At 38.8% G+C, this 19614-nt stretch overlaps 1 protein-coding gene across 1 annotated transcript in view; it reads left to right on the forward strand.

Moving 5' to 3' along the window:
* Anks1b (ankyrin repeat and sterile alpha motif domain containing 1B) overlaps positions 1-19614 on the forward strand; it is a 1052697-nt gene that overhangs the window by 567251 nt on the left and 465832 nt on the right. The window contains exons 14-15 of the mRNA XM_029482977.1: positions 7045-7631; positions 9268-9328. Coding sequence (XP_029338837.1) covers positions 7045-7631; positions 9268-9328 — 648 coding nt within the window. The remainder of the gene's footprint in view (positions 1-7044; positions 7632-9267; positions 9329-19614) is intronic.

The raw sequence follows: 19614 nt of genomic DNA on the forward strand, positions 1-19614 counted from the left end.
TTTTTTTGAGACAGGGTTTCTCTGTGTAGCCCTGATTGTCCTGGAACTCACTCTGTAGACCAGGCTGTCCTGGAACTCGGAAATCTGCCTACCTCTGCCTCCCAAGTGCTAGGATTAAAGGCATGTGCCACCATTGCCTGGCTGCTGTTGTGCTTTTCAAGGTCTCCTGACTGTTCTGAGATTCTGTTGTTTAGCATCCTTCTTGGCATGGAGTTTTCTTCCTTTGAGTTATCTGATGGCAGTTTCTGAATGCCACAGTTTAGAAGCTCTATCAGATGTTCCCTTTTCTCCATCCCTACAGGTGCCCAGCTGCTGACCAGTTCTGGACTCTGCTGTGATATCATCCTATGTATCCCTCTCCATTTTAGTGCCGTACAATTTCTTGATACCTAGTTTTTTTAGACATCATTGATATGGTTTTTCTTTCTTTTTTTTTTTATTACTTCTCTCATGTTATCTTTTACTCTCTTTATTACTTTTCTCATTAAACTCATGAGCATTCTTTTTCCTTGCCAAATTGTGTATTTTCACATCTTGTATGTTCTGTCCCACTGTAATCTGGATAAGCACAATTAGCAGTATTCATACTGTAGCCTGAAGGTTATGCTGTCTTGAAATTTCCTCTGCTAAATTAATGAGTTCAGAGACTGGGGAGATGGCTCAATGGGTAAGTGTGCTTGCTGTGCAAGCCTGAGGACACGAGTTCAGATCCCAGCACCCACATTAAAAGTTATGCAAGGCTATGTGCACACTTGTGACATCAATGCTGTAGATAGCTGAGTCAAGAGACATGCTGGAGCTTGCTGGCTAACAGCGTAACTCTAGGTTAAGTGAGAGACTCTGTCTTAAAGGAATATATGAAACACACTAAAGCAGGATACCTGACATCCTTTAACACGAGGCATGTGTATGTGTACATGTGTACATACACCACATATACATAAACTGTGTACACATACAGATATATTCACAAACAATAAAAAGAAAAAACAAAAGACAAAACAAATTAGTCCATTACTTTTTAATTTATCTTTAAATAATTTTTCAAGACACAGGCAGAATTCTGCCAAATTCTTTGCAATATGGTATGGGTGGTCTCCAGGCAGTTCCCGAGAGAATCTCATTCCCCTTATGAGCTGCACCTCTAGGGTTTGCAGTTCAATCCAAATTCTGAGCATCCACACTGCACCTAGAGTGCTTCATTAAGCTCTGTACATACCATTCTAGGGCTCCTTCCTGTAGCTCTGAATTCCTCCACTCCTCCCACAAAGCAGTTCCAAAGTCCTAAGGTTTATTGCAGCAACAGTCCCACTTCTCAGTATGCTTGCTGTCTTACTTTCTTTTCTTGTTGCTATGACCAAATACATGACAAGTTATTGAAGGAAGAGTTTATTCGGGCTCACAGTCTAAGAATCCAGTTGTATAAGTCATGGTAGCTAGTAAGAATGTTAGATGGACGGTCACATCCCATCCACAGTCAGGAAGCAGAGAGCAATGGATGCTGGTGCTCAGCTTTCTCTCTCCATCTTATTCAGTCTCAGACTCCAGCCTATAGATCAATGCTGCCCCCAAGGTGAGTGGTCACAGACATGCCTAGAGGTGTGTTTCCTTCCTGAGTCTAAGCACAGTGACATTGGCAGTCAAGATTGACAGTCATCCCATGTGTTCTGGTTTCACTCTGTTGTTATAAATATCACAGCTAAAAGCAATTTAAGGGAGTGACAGGTTTCTTTCAGGTTACAGATTACAGACCATCATTGGAGAAAATTAAGTAAGGAAATCAGACCGAAAATTGAAGTGGGTAGGAAGGAATCCTGCTTGCTGATTCACCCTTAAGATCATGCTTAACTAACTTTCTTCTATAGGACCGCCTGCCTAGGGAATGGTACCGTCCACAGTGGACTGGGCCATCCAACAGTAAGTAACAATCAAGACAGTCTCCCACAGACATGTGCATAGTCCAGTCTAATCTGAGAAATCCCTCAATTGAGCAACTCATTTAACAGGTTATTAGGCTGTCAAGTTGACTGGGAAACCTAATTAGAAATGAGAGTTATAAGGGACTTAAAGATAATTGATTTTGTTTAAAATTAAAATAGCTATGTTATTGTCCTTTTACCTCACAGCACGTCCATTCATTCATATCTCATTCCCTCCTTATGCTAACTCCATCACTTCATCCAAATTGAGACTGTTCCTTACTTCCCTGTGGTCATGCCATTTTTTTCTGAAATGTAATAGCCAGGAGGAGGGACGCTTTGTTCTGCCTGTGTTCCTGCAGAAATTTTGCCACTGAATATACTGAAAAGTGTTCCATATGTATTTGTGAAATGAATCAATCATTTCTATGAATATCAATACTAGCACTAGATTCTCTAAAATTAGAACTTTTTTCCTTGAAGGAAAAATGGAATAACCCAATAGACAAAAGTTTGATATATAAGGGTAGTCACTTTTTTCTATAATTGATTTTTATTCTAACATGAATATTTTAATTTGTTGTTATTCAGATATTTATGTAGGGGATGAAAATCAGGAGCAAAGGTGGGAAGAAGATTGAACTACGTACTGATAGATCCAGGCTTTGGCATTTCTTTGAAGTGCTAATGATTATCAGATTGGAATTCACACATATTTACTTCTGTACCTTAGCCTGGGATACCCGCTTTCTCAAAAGAAAAGTATGAAATTAAATAAGACAAGTTATCAAAACAATTTAATTTATATACTTTTGCTGAAATTTCATGTAAGGAAATAGTAACCCAATGCAATTCTTTCTATAGTGTACTTATAAAGGTATTTAAATAAAAATAAAATAGCAAATTCTTTATGGTTACCACATCAAAAAAAATCTTGATTTAATGTATAGTACCACCAATTAATATTATATTTCCTTATAAAACATGGAACCCTTTAGATTGTTCATTGTCATACCATAAACGTGGTTTTCTCTTGTTGCATACAACGGAAATCATCCTAACGGTTCTGTTTATTGCTGGGATCTGAGTGTTTGTGTCCTGCTACATACATAAGTCTGCATCTTCACCCCATGGTAGTAGAAAGTCGAAGGTGAAGGATTTGGGAGGCTGATGAGATTAGAGCCCTTATGAATGGGATTAGTGCCCATATAAAAAGCTCCTAAGAACCCCCCTCGTGCCCTTTAGAAGGTAAGGACACAGTTAGATGATGCTATCACTGAACTAGGATGTGGAGATCCTCATCAGACAATCTTCCAGTGTCTCCATCAGGCTTGGTAGCCTCTAGAATGGAAATGAACAGTTCTTTGCTATTTATAAGCTGTTGTGCTTATAGTGTTTTACTAGAGCTGCCCTATGGACTAAGACAGGTCTGTCGCTTCACCCAGTGGTCATGCTTTTAGGTGTATGCTGCTGACAACTGTGATTTCCAGGATATGGAATTAAGAGCACTGCAAAACTTATTTTTAAAGAATGTATTGATTTGTGAAAACTTGGGATTTGATGTGAGCCAGTCACGTGTCAGAGACACATCAAGCCGCCTCCGACTGGGGGCTTTAAGTATAATAGGCATTCTTTGAGCTCATGAGTCCAGGTGCTTTGCTCCACTTGGGGCAGCTTCAGCTCATCCTGGCAGCACTTGAGGTTATTCCATGATTACTTGGCATTCACGTCTGAGGTTGCTCTAATTACCCAGGGTCAGGCACTAGGCAGCCAGAGACTGCCCTGCTGAACTGATTCCCACTAGCTAGTCTAAACCCATTTACCTCTGCCTCGCCTTATTCCTTTCCAGAAACGCCAGAAAAAGACACTTGCTCACAATCTCTTCCTATCCCCTCTGACTTTTATCTGGCCTCATGTGCATTCCTGCGGCCCCATCGAGTGAGGTATATTCATTTCTTGGATCTTTAAGTATAACAGTCTACCTTTCTACCAATTATGGTCATTTCATGACTCCAGCATCCCTAAATATATATATATATATATATATATATATTTTTTTTTTAAATTACATTTTCAAACAGCTGGCTGTCACCTCATCATCCAGTAATTCAGCTGGCAAGATTCCAAGAGCAGCTGGTTAACTGTAGAAGTGCCTTTCAGACCAGCCACATCACACATCCTGTTTGCTTCTGTCTCTTTCACCAATGCAAAACACTTGTTCCCAGTGGCAGTCAGTGTCAAGGACTGGGAGCAGGGAGGGGTGTGTCTATAGGGAGAGGGTGTGGCTCTAGGTAGGGGTGTGACTATAGGGAGAGGGTGTGGCTACAGGGAGAATGTAGCTACAGGGAGGGGTGGGGCCTCAGGAAACCTGAGCAGATAGATGGATGAATTGCCCTCAGTTTACCACACAAACACTTCAAGTTTCAAATCAATGTCTCCTTTTCTTTGATTTGAATAACCTTTAAATTTTGACCCCTGAAATAAGCAAGAACTATTCTACCACTTCAGGCAAACATATTTTCAACCGTCATGATGCTAAGGGCTGTTATTCAAAGGCTAAGCTTACAAGCTAAGAACTAAATTCCCTTTCATTTAAGGAAGTGGCTGCTTGTGACTTGAGAGATTGGTCCATACGAATCACTCGAGATTGTAATTACAGTCATTTTAGTCAAAACACAGAGGTGATGGTAACCTTAAACTATCACTCACAGAATTCTTTAAACTTTAAATATAGTGTCCCTAAAAATCTCATTATTCTAGATAACTAACATGATCAGAAAACCCTTTGACTAAGAGTTACAGACCTTTTTCTGATAATAGGTTTCTCACACTCTTCAATTTTCCTTCCAAACTAAATCACTTTGGTCTTTACGGCAACATTCAGAATAAAAATTTAAACTTCCTTATTCCTCGTTTTTCTGACCATTTCCTACCATGACTTTCATCTACCCACCTGCTGATGCTGCAGAGTACAGTGGAGAGTCCAAGGCACCCAGGAAGAAGGATGAGAAAATGAACTAGAAGAGATTGAGGGTCTTATGTCCTCCTAGTATTGGCTTGTCTCTGAGAAGAGGCATGCACATCAAACACAACAGTGCTGCCCTTGCTGTGCCTTCCTCGTGTTCCAAGACAGTGATGAGGAAGAGCGATGACCCTCTCTAATATGAGCCTCTTTATTATTCTCTTAGTAAGCCAACACTAAATTATTCTTTTATTTCAGTAGTAATATGTATTCCAGCCAGTAGATTCTGGAACCTGTTAGACCTTAGGTTGAGTCACAGCTTAACTTCTACTAGGCACAGAAACTTTCAACAAGTTAGGTTGTGTGTCGGCTTTGACTTCTTAACAAATAGACATAAGAAGCAATAAACACTAGTCATTAAAGAATTCATAGTGTCTTGTCCCAACTCTGACCTCTGCCTCAATCAAGAGTGATCTCTGTTGAAAGGGGAATGCAAAATGTGGTTGACCTAGACATGATGACTATTTGCATAGAGATGAAGTTTTGGTGGTAAAACCAACATGTAGATTACACAGAAGTAGACAGATGCAGACTGCTTTTTGCTCAGACTGTTGGATCTTAATTCCTGTTGCTTTTCCTTCTTCTATTCTGGGGTGCTGATGGGATAAGTCTGGGTGGGAAAATATGATCTCCTTGGAAAATCCTGCCATGAACCAGCAGAAGATTAGAAGATACTCAGAGCCAAGAAGAAACATTCTTTTACCAGCTGTAGGGGGAGAGAAGCACAGAGGCTCAGGGTCCATGCAGAGCACCAAGATTTGACTGGTCCAGCTGAGATTCGCTCTGTTTTCCAATGTTTCAAAACTAGGGAAGTTTGTTATTTTGTTTATATATCTTTTCCCTATCAGAAAAGAACGTTTATTGTTAATAACCAGATCACACAGTTGCTATAAGGATCAAATGATATGGTACAAATGTAATTCTCCATTCAGTGCCTATAAAGTAGACTATACTCATTAAATGTTACTTGTTAATTCATAAGCTTTTGGGGGATTGAGTCTTGTAATAACAATGAACCTTTTCCAAGTGTGAATCAGCCAATCTGCTTCAATGTTTTGTCAGTATGCCCCACACTGACTGTGTCTAACTTCAGGAGACCAGGCTCACAGCCTATCGTATAGCATAACTTCAATCTTGGCAAATATTTAGCTATGCCTGTGAATTGATATTACTTCTGTAAAACAAAGTAAACTGTCTTCCTTTGCCAAGTCCTTTGGAGAAGTTTTTACTCAGTGTCTCTTTATATGATCACTCAAGTCGTTAAAAAGAAAGATAATGTATTTTAAATCACAGAGACATGTTATGTTTTATCTTAGAAACATTTCTAAGGCAATGAAAAAAAATCACCATACTCCTTTGATTTCTTTTCTGCATTGCCCTTGCAAAGATCTAAAGGAATCAGAAGGTATGCTGTTTCAGAGGAGAAAGAGCAAGCTCTGTGTACAGCTTAGCGTCAGTTGTGTTGAAGGGTCAGGCTTTTGAGTGATGTGATAAATGTACCACTTGCCTCTGCTGAGCCTGGAAAAATTCCTTTGGTTTAACTCATATAATCTGAATAGTGTTACCTTAATACTTAAAGTAATAATTTCAGGGCTATGAATCTTAAGTTTTTACTAAATGTACTGCTCCCCTCCCCCCAGGATTTTGGTTTTGAATGTATTTGATGAGAGAAGTGTGGAGGGATGTCAGTGTGCATAATGGCAGCTTGATGGTCTACCACACAATAACCACTATCTATGAGACTCAGGATATGGTTGCCCCACTTCAAGAAACACAATTTTGTTCCTTTAGTATCAAACATATATGTTCATATCAAGAAGGAAAGATATATAGCCACTGGAATTTCTCAGGTTATGTCTTTCAAATGAACCCTACAAGGTATCGGAGTGATTTACTTCACACACATAAACCCATTCCCACACACACATGCACATTTGATGTGTGGCTGTATAGGATCATGTGCATTTCCTAAAGCTACTGTGTTACGATGTATAAATACATCAAATGCCTGGGTATATAAAAGTTCATAAAGGCATTGCCACTTTTTGGTGGCTATCAGTCATTTGTAAGCAAGCATCCTGATGGCCCTCTTCCTTTTTGCAGATGATCTCTCTCAGCAGGAAGATGACGAACCCCCAAAAGAGTATGATGCTGGGCAATTCGCAGGCCTTCTCCATGGATCCTCTCCAGCCTGTGAGTCTCCTGAAAATCCGTTTCATCTGTATGGGAAAAGAAATACATGTGAAGATGGACCAGATGAAGCCAGTTTGGCAAACAGTCCTTTGCCTTTCAAACAGACTCCAATAGAAAACAACCCAGAGCCTTCGGTGAAGAAAGTTAAACCCAAAGTGGTCAGTAGAACAATTTTCCACAAAAGAAACCACCAACTTGAGAACCATACCATCGTTGGCACAAGAATGTCCAGGAGTGGATCCCGCAATGGTGACCAATGGGGTGTGAATCCAGGGGGCTTTGTGGAGAGAGCATGTACTCTGGGAAGAATAAGGTCATTGCCTAAAGCCTTGATCGACATGCATTTATCCAAAAATGTCTCCAAGTCTGATTCTGATCTTATTGCCTACCCTTCCAAGGACAAATCGAGAGTTAACTGGAGCAAATCGTCAACTGCGGAGCGCAGTTCCAAAGATAATTCTGAAAGAACACCTTCCTTCACATCTGAATGGGAAGAAGTAAGCCCAGCTTTTCTTGTTGCTCTTTATGTAGGCTTTGGAGTTGAATGAAGTTTGGAAGAAAGATTTTCAGTTTTTAAAATCTTTCAGACGCTGAAGTTGGGGGGGAGGGAGGCGTTGTTAATAAATGCATACAATTCCAACTGGAAGGGAAAGGTTCTATGGATAATATACAGTAATTTCACAGCAAGTGGGAAAATGAGCACATTGCTACATGTGTGGGGGACACTTTGTTTCCATAGAAATTGGTATCAAGCAGAAGTAATAAGTAACTGAGGTGCAGGAGAACCCTCCCATCATGTCCCACCAGGCAATGCGGGCTGACAGTTTGAGAAAAATCTTATTTTGCTGTGTCATTTAGCGACTTGCTAAACTTTTTGCTAGCATGCCTTCCTTCTATAAAGTATCTTTTATTTTCGAAACAGATCCTTATGATTTTAGTCTTAACTGAAAAGCCAGTAGTCCTGGCTCTTCTTTGAGAACCGTGCAACAAATACACATCACTGAATATTTTCCATTTGTTGCTATCAGAGGCACATTAAACAAGAAAAAGCACTTTAGTGTCAGGTCTCACTACTCTAAATCCCACTTAGAGACAAGGTCTGAAAGAATTATTCTGAAAATAAAGGCTCCTTGTAAAACTGTACAGTCTCATTTCTTCCTAAGAGAATTACATCATAACATAATAATCATGTTTCTTGCTTTTTCTTGACTTTCTTTAAAGGATGGAAACTGGTTTCAATTGATATTTTATCCTAACATGTCACATTCTTGTTTGTGAAAAAGCCATGCCAAGTGGATTTATCTTTGAAGTCCATGAGGTCACTCTGGTATTCTGAGAACCAAAAATAGATGTGATTCTGATATTGACTTTCTAAATTGAGCTGTTTGGGAAAAATCAGTTGATATCTCCATATTTTTTCTTTCACACTGAACAAATTGGAACACTTGAGTGATGTTCATTGTCCTCTTGACACCTTCCATTTTCTGCAGGTGACTAATACAGGATGGGGAGATTGTAGATGGCTAGAATCTAGAATTTGGGATCTAAATTCCAAACCCACATCCCAATATTTTTATTAGCATATCCATTTTTAAATTTTTAACTCCTGCAGTCTTGCTTGGAATACCTTTTTGTAAGATAACATTGAAACATCTAACTTATAGACTGAAGTTGTTTTGGTGGCTATAGTCTTTAATTAATGCCACCAGCTAGCTTGTAGTTGTTTGACCGGTTCAGTTAGAACATGACTCTAATAGCTGCACCCACAAACTGAAACCTACCTCTCCCAGTGAAGAGTGCATGACTTCTGAGGGAAGGAGAATGTTCACAAAGAACATAGACCTTGACACTGAACCTGTCCTTTCCCCTTCTTTTTCTGGGGTTTAAAGACTTCATAGTTCCTAAGTTAATAGGTCACATATGCATTTAAAAAGGTGAGTTCATAAGTTATGTATTTTTAAAAAATCAAAATATGTTTGCTTGCCTTTAAATCTTGTACTGTTGGTCTCTGAGTTTTCGTTGGCTGTGGTAGTAGCACCAAGAATATATGATTGCAGTATTTAATGGCAATTTCTGAATGCATTGATAAAAGTGCACAAAACGATCTTCTCACATGGTTTTCACTTTTCACAGATCGACAAAATAATGAATTCGATTGACGTTGGAATCAACAGTGAACTTGAAGGGATGAACGGTGAGACCACAAATACATAAACTGTCTTCCACGGTGTGATCAGTAACTCTGCTTAAGCAATAGCCAGAAAATGAGCAAAGTTCTTAGCTATTGTCCTATTTTATAATGAGTAGCTGCAAATGATTTCCTTCAACTCTCAGATGCAACAACCTTCATCTAAAACATCACCTGAGTGTCTTGATTGGGCAAATTGAGAATGTTTCCCACGTTGCTCTTTTATGATGTCAGGTAATCTTGATGAATGAAGTTTCAACTTTAGGTTAATGGATCACAAAGCACTTCAAAGCGGCGCAAAGTCTGATCATTTGCTATGCTATTTTTCATTCAGCAATGTGTTCCATTTATCCTGGCGAAAGTAATTAACAGCTTGTGAGTTTTAAATACCATTTGGCAAAAAACTATATGTTACTCCTCTTCTTTGATCCTGTAGTACCGAGTAGAGTATCTCTTGAAGAATTTCTTTTACCATCATGATTTAATATATGGCTATAAGTTTTTTCTATATAATTTCAGCTCAGAGTAGAAAGCCACTTGAAACCATTTTACTGACTTTTTGCTTAACTCTGATAGATGTTGTCAAATACCAGATATCTATGCCTTTAGAAAACACTATATTCATACTAAAGAAATTAATTAGACTCCCTCATCAGAGCACAGCCTAGGATAAGGTGAATAAGGTACTTGTCCAACAAGCAAGATCTTATGGGGTGCTGTAGTCATCTAAACACAAAGTATTTTAATGGAATTGTTTAAATTTTCAAAATTACTATGCCAAATCAATGCTAAACATACTATCAAAATTTAAATGAAGACAAGCTTACCACCTCAATAGGGTAGCTTAAAGTCTTATACTGTAATTCCTAGAATGGCTAACAACAGCATGTGCCTCATCAGGGAACTGGCAGATCCTTAGGCAGTGGCAAGCCAGATGCTCTTCAGCTGTCCAGGCTGCAGTGTTGCATAAACATTGAGAACTCTAGTGGTGCTATTGCTCTTCCACGGCAAGCCAGGTTGTCCTTCAGTGGTGGTACAGAAGAACCAGTAAGACAGCATGATTTTGCAGCCTGGTTACATGTGTGGAACGATGAGAGTGGGACAGTTAACTGCCCAGCCACAAACTTCCTCTCCCATCACATTCTTCCCCATCCTATATCTGATACTCCATTCTATATCAGATCAGTCCATATCTATAGCAATCTCCCTGGAGTTTGGTAGCAGGTACCAAGGCATGCATATTACTTTAAACCTTGATACTAGATGGGTCTCAAGCTCCTACAGCGAGGTTTACAGCATAATGACCACCTCCATGTTAATCAAGAATGGTGAAAACAAAAATATGTGAATTCCATAGCAAACCCGCACACACAAACACATACCAAGTATAAAAGTCTAATGTGTTGTTTCAACATCCTCAATCCTGTATTTGAAAGTTATGGAAGGACCCCAGATCTTACCATCATTAAAATAATGAAGAAATATTAACATTTCAGTATTAAACAAATCCGCAGGCTGTTCCCTGCAGTGTTTTTGTGTGTCAGCTCTTACCATCTGCCCCGCCCCCCTTTATTTACTGGTTTCTGCGTTGGCATTGAAATGAAAGCAGAGGCACTATCCACAAAGAATCATTATTATTGACAAAGGCTGGCTCTGCAGGTGCATTAGTTTTACCTCTTAATTACACACTAATTATGAACTAAGTGATTGGCCATAGCATGTAACATTTCAATTGGTCCTTAGGCTGGTCATAAATCACAGCTTTAACAGCCTGCAACACACCTACCCCCCCACACACACACACATGTCTGTGCACATAAAAGAGAGTCAGATAGAAATAAGAACAATGTACAGGCTATCTACTGGCTGCTTGATCTTAGCACACTTACAATGAAGACACTAATGTAGGATTGTGGTAGAGACATGTTCAATGGAGTATAGTACAAGCAGATGTGTGTTACATTTTAGCTCTCACCTTGACATACCAGGAGGATGATGAATATACAAACAAACAAAATATCTCTCAGCTTTATCATAAGAAAGTATCTTATGATATTAGCTATTCTTATGACCTTAGCATTAAATGTACTAAATTCCCTGGAACTGTCATGATTTGTCAACTGGAATAGAAATCTACTAGAAAATTCATACCAGAAAATCCCAGTTCCCTCAGGGGAATTCAAATGTCTAGAGAACCCTAACAAAGGAAAGAGAAAGTATATATATATATATATATATATATATTTTATTCAATTGTTCTAAATTAACTTCTCTGAAATCTCATTAGTCTCTCTCTCTCTCTCCACACACACACACATACACACACACACACACACACACACACAGAGCAGAGATGATATACACAATAAAATTAGTGGAAAATGAATTCAAAATGAGTGAAAATAAATACTGTAATAAAGAGTGGGAGTTATCAGGCAATAGCATTTAGCTTGGGAAAACCACTGAGGTATCAATGACTGTTATAAACAAAATTTATAAGCATTTGTAGAATTTGTTGCTTAAAAAGGCAATTTCAGGGGGAAAATACCTAAATAATAGAGGTACATGAAGGATCAGTGTAGACAGGCAATGCTCCTACCTGCTCAGCTTCAGCATTTATATGTCCCCCACCCCTATCCCCCTCATATTAGAGGTTTACTTATAAACAGTTTCAGACCAACTAGGAATAAACTTGGAAGTTCCTCATTATCCATCCTAAAAATCTGAAAGAACTCAGGGAGAGCACTCAGTGTAAGTCATATTACAATATCATAAAACAATGGTTCTACTCAGTGGAGCTAGTTTCCTTTGGGGAGGTGGAATCCTCACTAATTATATAGTCATTTGAAACTTAACCAGCAAGCTCAGCTGTCTGAGACCAAGTAAAAATAAAAACAAATGAAATTTACTGAATTTATTCTTGGCCAGTTCTCAGGTTCTAACTTTGCATATGCATGCATATAATTTTCACAAAGACAAAAGTACCCTTTATATGCCAGATGTAATTGTCATCTCAGAAGTTTACTTCTGAATAATATCACTCTTTCTAGCTCTTTCTGAACTCTGACTGGCTGCCTGGTTGAACTCAGATGTTCTAACTCAAAACTCCTCTCCAAACTGACTGATTCAAACTTTCTTCTCTTGGCTTCTGACAGAATTGCTTGCTTGACCTCATACTAACTTTGGCAATATGTTCTAATCTTCTGACTCATTCTAATTCTCTGGCTCATTCTGTCTTCACCTGTGTCTAGCTTATTCTTTCTGCCTGTCTCTGTAAAACTGTCCCAGTAAAACTGCCATCTTCTCTCTCTCTCTCTCTCTCTCTCTCTCCTCTGCTCCCTTCCCCTCCCCTCCTATCCTTCTCTTCTCTTCTCTTCTCTTCTCTTCTCTTCTCTTCTCTTCTCTTCTCTTCTCTTCTCTTCTCTTTAGTAGCTACTATATTCTTGCTGTGCTCCTGAGAGTTGGACAGATCCTATCGCTGACTCATTCTGTCAAATCTTTCTCTGATTCATCACTTTGTCTGCTCCTCAATAAGAATCATTGTTTGGGATTAAAGGTATGTACTAAGGGTGGGTCTATATTCCATCCAGAGGGGTTAAAGGTATGTATTCCAGATGGATCACACAGACGTAGAAGGTCTTTGGGCATGATCCCTTGCCAGAGCAGCCATGTTGCTGAATTAAAATTCCTCTACATCTTCCCCCTATCTATTTAAGCTAAAAAAAATCATACACAGTTTAACTTTACAACAGAAGCAATTAACAATACCACAAACCTAACAATCTGAATGTCCTTATGAAGATTCACTGAGGCAAGGATCCTTCCTAACTGCAGTCCTGATCATCTGTCCTTCAGCAAATGTCCATTTCAGTGTCATGGTTTTCAGTTTGCCAATCTGAATAACGATCTGTCCTTCTTCAGTTGGTTTATTGAGCTGTCCCATATGGGAGAGGAAGGAGGATAATCCCCAATATAACACATTCTGTAACATCCATGCTGATGTTAAAACATTTTAAAACATACAGCATATAGAAAATTTCAGCAGGTTTTTTTCTATAATTCAGTGTCCTTCAATTAATCATATTTCCCCTTCCTGTTTATCAAAGGTGCAATTAGATCACTATGAATCCACACATAAACTAGATATTTAGATACTTGCATTTCATACCTGGCACCATGCCATTGAGCCAGTCTTCTTACCCATTGTCAATGGGCTGTCCTCAGTTTCAATAGGTACCATAGGTTCACCATTAAGTACTTCCTGTTCTTTTCCTTTGTCTCTTGTCTCTCAAGCCTTTGTATTATCATAGATAATTTTTCTTTTTGTATAGCTATTTTTTCAACCTTTTTTTGAGAGGAAAAAATATAAAGATTGCAATTAAAAGTAGGGAGGAGTTCACTCCAGTGGCCACAGTTGCAACAGTACTGCAATGATTTTTTTTTTCAAGTAATGTTCATATCCCCTCACCTTGGGCTTAAGGTATTTGGCATGGAGTTTCCCATTGTTTAATGCAGGAAAAGTCTGTCTATATAATTCAAATTATCTTTTGGGAGGGCTTACTGTGATTCCCTGTCTCAGAGGCTCCAGTGTTGTTCCTTGCTCTGGGTTTGAGGCTCCCATGGCTCAGGAGTCTCACAAGTCTTGTTGGGCATCCAGCTGAATTTAAAAGACTGCTGTTTCCTCTGGAGATGGTCCCAGGCAAATCCCTTCTCTGCGGCTTTCTCTCCAATGTCCTCTGTTTTCTGCATTGTTGGTGAGCTTTCTGACTCTCCAGTCACATGTAAAACAGCCAGAGGGGTTAAAAGTGTGTATTCCAGCTGGATGCACAGAGCTAGAAGGTCTTTGGATGTGATTCCCTTACCAGAGTAGTCATATTGCTGGATTAAAATTCCTCCACACACAAGCATTCCTGACTTTTCACTTGAAACCAGATTCACATGTGGAATAAATGACTATAAATAGTAGAATGCAGTGATACTGACCACCCTGGACTTCCATGTCCAGTTCTTAAGCACTATTACATACATGGTGTGATAGGATGTTCTGTACTGTTGTATCTACATGTGCTCGGCTTACATGCAAAGAATTTTTGCAGAGTTTGAATTTTGAAATTAAATGGTCCTGGTTTCAATTTCTAATTTTTCAACTGACCTTGGCCTCTTTGATATCAACTTCCTCACCTATTTTTATTGTATGATTTATTGCTGTAGCCTAGAATGTAGCAAGCAATCAATGAAGTGTAAATTCTCTTGTCTTCTTATCTATGCACGCATGACTTGCCTTTCTCATTAGAGTGCATGACACACAAAGACATTTGGAAAATCTGCTTTATCTTTCTGATCAGTGAAGATTGTAGCTTGAGTATCAGTAGGCAGCAGTTTTTATGTGAAATCTTCCTCTGACTTTATTACTTAGCCATTGTCATTATGTCACAAGGAAGCTCTTTATTTCTTCAAGTTCTTGTACTTTCCAAAAATCAATTGATAATCTTCTTGATGAGACTGAGATCCACTTAAGTAGCAAAAACAACCATCTCCTCAGGCTGCACTAACCAAGCACCAGACGTTACAATACAGTGGTAGAGCTTATAAGTGTCTCCCTACCTCTAAATAATTTCCATTAAGACTAAAGAGAGTACCAATGGACAAACAGTGTTAGATTGGAATTACATGTCTAAAAAAAGTAGCATTTTATTAAAATGCATTTTTACATATATTTATTTAGTGTGTGTTTGTGTGAGTACATGTGTGTGTATGTCTGTATGTGTGTGCATTTCTATGTGTGCATGCAGGTAAGCCTGTATGTGTGCTTCTATGTGTGTGTTTCTATATGTGTGTGCATGTGTATGTATGTGTATAGGCATGTGTGCATGTAGGTGTGTATGTGTGTGTGAATGTGTATGTCAGTCACATCTGTGTATGTGTCTGTGTGTTTGGTGTGTGAGTGTCTGTGTGATTTGTGTGTCCTTGTGTTTCTGTGTGTGTGTGTGTGTGTGTGTGTGTGTGTGTGTGTGTGTGTGTGTAGGTCAGAGGACAACCTATAGGAATCATATTCAATTCCTTCTCTCCTACCATTGATTCCTAGGAACCAAATTCAAGCCATCTAGCTTTGTGAGTAGCATCTTTACTCACTAAGCCATCAGGCTGGCCCATAAATGTATTTTTAGGGCCATGATGGTTCAGTGGTTGAGAGTACTGACTGATTTTGCATGGAACCTGAAGTCAGTTCTGAGCCCTACATGACAGTTCCCAACTATCTGCAACTCCAGTCCCAGGGATCTAGCATCCTCTTCTAGCCTCTGGGCACCAGGCATGCACATGATACACACATGAAAGGCAGAGCTAAATATATACACAAAACAAAAATAGATTTTAAATGTATTTTAAGGATGCATTTTTGTATCCTGCAAGTTAAATTGTATCTGCACAGAAATGAACCAGCATTTTATTTCCTAAAAATTTCATATAAGTTATAGTTAAATGAAAACTACCCAAAGAGGGACAGAAAGAATTTGATCACAGAGTATGTTGTATATTGGATAGATGAATTTTAGGTCATTCACTGGAAAATACACAGCTCTGGCAGCAAAGATAGCCCCATGATCTCCCTTCCTCTTGGTGAAGTCTAATGGTGATGAAGTGAAGGTGATGAAGTGAAGCCCTCCTAAAGGTCAGGCTGAGTGGTGATGGGTCTCAGTGAGGCGCAGCCCTCACATATGGGAGCGCACACCTGGCAATGCTCCAGAACTCAAATAGTGATCTGGGTGTGGCTTGTGTTCAGAGGAAGCGTTTTCCTCGTCTCTAGGAACATCCACTTCCCCATGAACCTTCAAACTGTACATAAAAGCCTCCCCGAGAAATGCTTTGCAACGAGCATGCTTTATTTTTGATTTGTATTTCTCCTTACAGTACTATTTTTAATAGAACCAACTGGGGAAGGTGGGTAGTAGAATACATTAGCAGACAAGCACACTATTTTATCTAAATTCAGAGACTTATTTTTATTGTTATTTTATGTAACACTTGACTGAATGATTTAGCCACGTAGTTTGGATGGGTTAAAGCAGAGGAATCACTTAATAATAGAATATTTATGTAAGGATTTGAATTACAGCAGTTGCTAGGCCAGTCTGAATCAACCAGTCTCTGTCAAGAAGTCTTGTTCAACAAGCCAAACAACTGTGCTCCGCACAATAGACACCAGAATTTGATACTATGTATACCAAATAGTCCTTTGTAACTAAAATAACTTGTCTAATATGTATTTTGACTGTGTCAACTATGGTTTCTATTCTCTACTTATGAAATCGCATGCAATGGTCATATGTAATATTAGCCATATCTTAAGGGTGAACTTGTCGAGTAATAGTCTGTGGCTTACTATTTGCCTATAATGTATCAGTTATTAATAAGTAATACAGTGAGCATACATTGCTGCAGTTCAACAAAATATCAAATCCTCTAGAAGAAGTCTTGGGGGTTTGAACATGGGCCATTATCCACCTGGGATGCTTCTGGTAGCCTTTCTGATACATAATCAATATCAACCAACATCAGCATAAATATTTCCTAGGATGAAAACCCACTACTTTGAGAAGATAAAGTCTTTCGGTAGGAAGCTCACTATTATTATCAATTATTGTTGTGCATGTATGTGTGTGTTTGTTGAATGTTCATGTTTCTGCAGGTGTATATGTATGTTTAGATTCACCTGAGGGACAAAGGATAACCTCAGATACTATACCTCAGGTATCATCCATGCTTGTTTGATTTAAGATTTTGAGACAGGGCCTCTGATTGACCTAAGACTCATCTAGGAGGCAAGGCTGGGCCACAAGCTCGTAGATCTGCCTGTCCCCAACTCCTAAGAGCTGAGATTAGATGCATACACCATCAAATTCAGCCTTTTCTGGGAAAAGATGGGGGTAATGACATGGGTTTTAGATGTGAAATTCAGGTCCTTGTTCTTGCATGGCGAGTATATTTTGGAGTTACTGTTCCAACTTCAAAAATAATTTTGTTGTGTCACCATGCTTGCATGTATAAGTCCAACAGTTGCCAGTACTGTGACCTTGAGGAGATTATTTCTGTAGTCCAGACCTCACTTCTTCATATGGAACACATCTGTAAAAATAATATCTTCAGTGTTTACATTTGATCTTAGTCAAAGGATAAGAAACAATACTTGTTCCAAAAGTTAGGAGGCTCTAATAAGAAATAAAGTGATCTCATTCCTGGTGCACAGACAGCCTTAAGAGATGGCATCTCCCTTCCTTATTTTCTCTTTTCCTTTTTATCTATTACTCTATTAAAAGAAAGAAATTAAACACGAGGAAGAGTTCATTCTTTCCAACATGTATTATTAGGTATTATAATATGTTGAAAAGATATTAATGTACAGAGCACGGATTTGTTTTCAAACCATAATGTCTGTCTAGCCATCTGTATATGACTATATGGCATGAGAGGATGGAAATATATACTCCAGACAAACAGTGGATAGTCGGTTATAAGAAAAGAAGAGAAATGCAGATAAGAAAAAAATTATAATTTGACAAAATGATCTATGAAAATAAAGATTGCAAAAGTGTGTGTGTGTGGGCATGCGCATGCATGCATGCGTGTGTGTGTGTGTGTGTGTGTGTGTGTATGTAGCTTTGGCATTTACCTAATAGAAACATCACTTGATCATCCACAATGAACAGTTGCAAGTAGTCGATATAGACAAGTTAAAAATACTAGCCTGGCATGGTGGCATACATTTATATTCAGGAGATGGAGGCAGGAGGATCTTAAGTTTGGGGCAGCTTCAACTGCATATTTCAGGGCAGCTCTGACCTTTCTAATGAACCCTTACTTTAAAAAGCTGAGGGGAAAAAATCAATTTGATGAGTTACAGTCAATGTTGTGGTGGTTTAAATAAGCTTGGCCCATGAGAAATGGCACTATTAGGAGGTGTGGCCTTGTTGGTTTAGGTGTGGCCTTGTTGGAGGAAATGCATCACTGTGAGGTTAGGCTTTGAGGTCCTATGCTCAGGCTCTGCCCAATGTGGAAAGAGTCTCCTGCCTTTGTATCAAGATGTAGATTACGTAACTCTTCTGACACCAAGTCTGCCTGGATGCTTCCATGCTTTCTGCCATGATGATAATGCATTGAACCTCTAAAACTGTAAGCCATCCCCAATTCAATGCTGTTCTTTTGTAAGAGTTGCTTTGGTCATGGTGTCTCTCACAGCAATAGAACCCAAACTAAGACAGAAGTTGCTACCAGGGACTAGGGTATTGCTGTCCTGGGCATGACCATGCTTTCTTTGGAGGAATGTGGATTTCGGGATTTTGGATTTGGAAAACAGTAGAATGCCTTATTTAACTGGGGCTTAATGGGCCATCTTAGTAGGAATATGGAAGAAATCAGTACTGAGGGAGGTTTAAGCTCTGGGAGCTTAAACTCTGTCCGGGTGAATTAAACTCTGGCTCAAGAGGTTTCAGAAAATTTTAGTATATTGCCTATTTTATAAAAGCTGCAATTGTTGACTTTGTATTAGCAAAATAAGAAGTAAAAGTAGAAATGACTTGAAGATATACAGTATTCTTCCAACAGTCATAGGTCAACATGGACATATGTAAAAGCATCAGTGGTTGCTGTCTCTTTGTAAGATTGCCTGTGATTTTTATATTTTGCCATCATCTAAACTTTTTGAAATTTTTACAGAGAATATGCATTACTTTATCATCTAAATTATTCAATAAAGAAGAAATGTCTGCCAATTTAATAAACAAATGTGATGACAGAGACCCACATGCACGAGAGTTAAACATTCATGTTTGAACAAAATTCTACAGCTGTCAGTGCCAGTAATTTGATAATTATTTGATATTTGAATCCTGTTAATGACTACATAATCAAGTGCTTTTTTATTAGATTTGAATTCAAGTCTGCGTGAGTTAGTAGTTTGAATAAAGGGACTCATTGGCTTGATTATATTTCATTTTTATGTTACTGCAACAATTTTTAAGATAAGCTTTATCCATGTCCCCATGGTGATCACAGCAAGGCTTTCTTTGACCTGTGTCTTAGTGTGTGTGTATGTCCCGAAGCCTTCTAGTTCTTATTTATGCACACTTTCACTGTGTACATCTTAATAGTAATTTTATACACAAAACAGAGTAGAGGCATGTACACCAGACTGACACTGGGCAGTCACTGGACACGCCAGGAAAGGATCTAATGAGAGAGAGAGAGAGAGAGAGAGAGAGAGAGAGAGAGAGAGAGAGAGAGAAAGAAGAAGAAGA

Source organism: Mus caroli, chromosome 10 (assembly GCF_900094665.2).
Source record: "Mus caroli chromosome 10, CAROLI_EIJ_v1.1, whole genome shotgun sequence".
NCBI classification, from domain to species: Eukaryota; Metazoa; Chordata; class Mammalia; order Rodentia; family Muridae; genus Mus; species Mus caroli.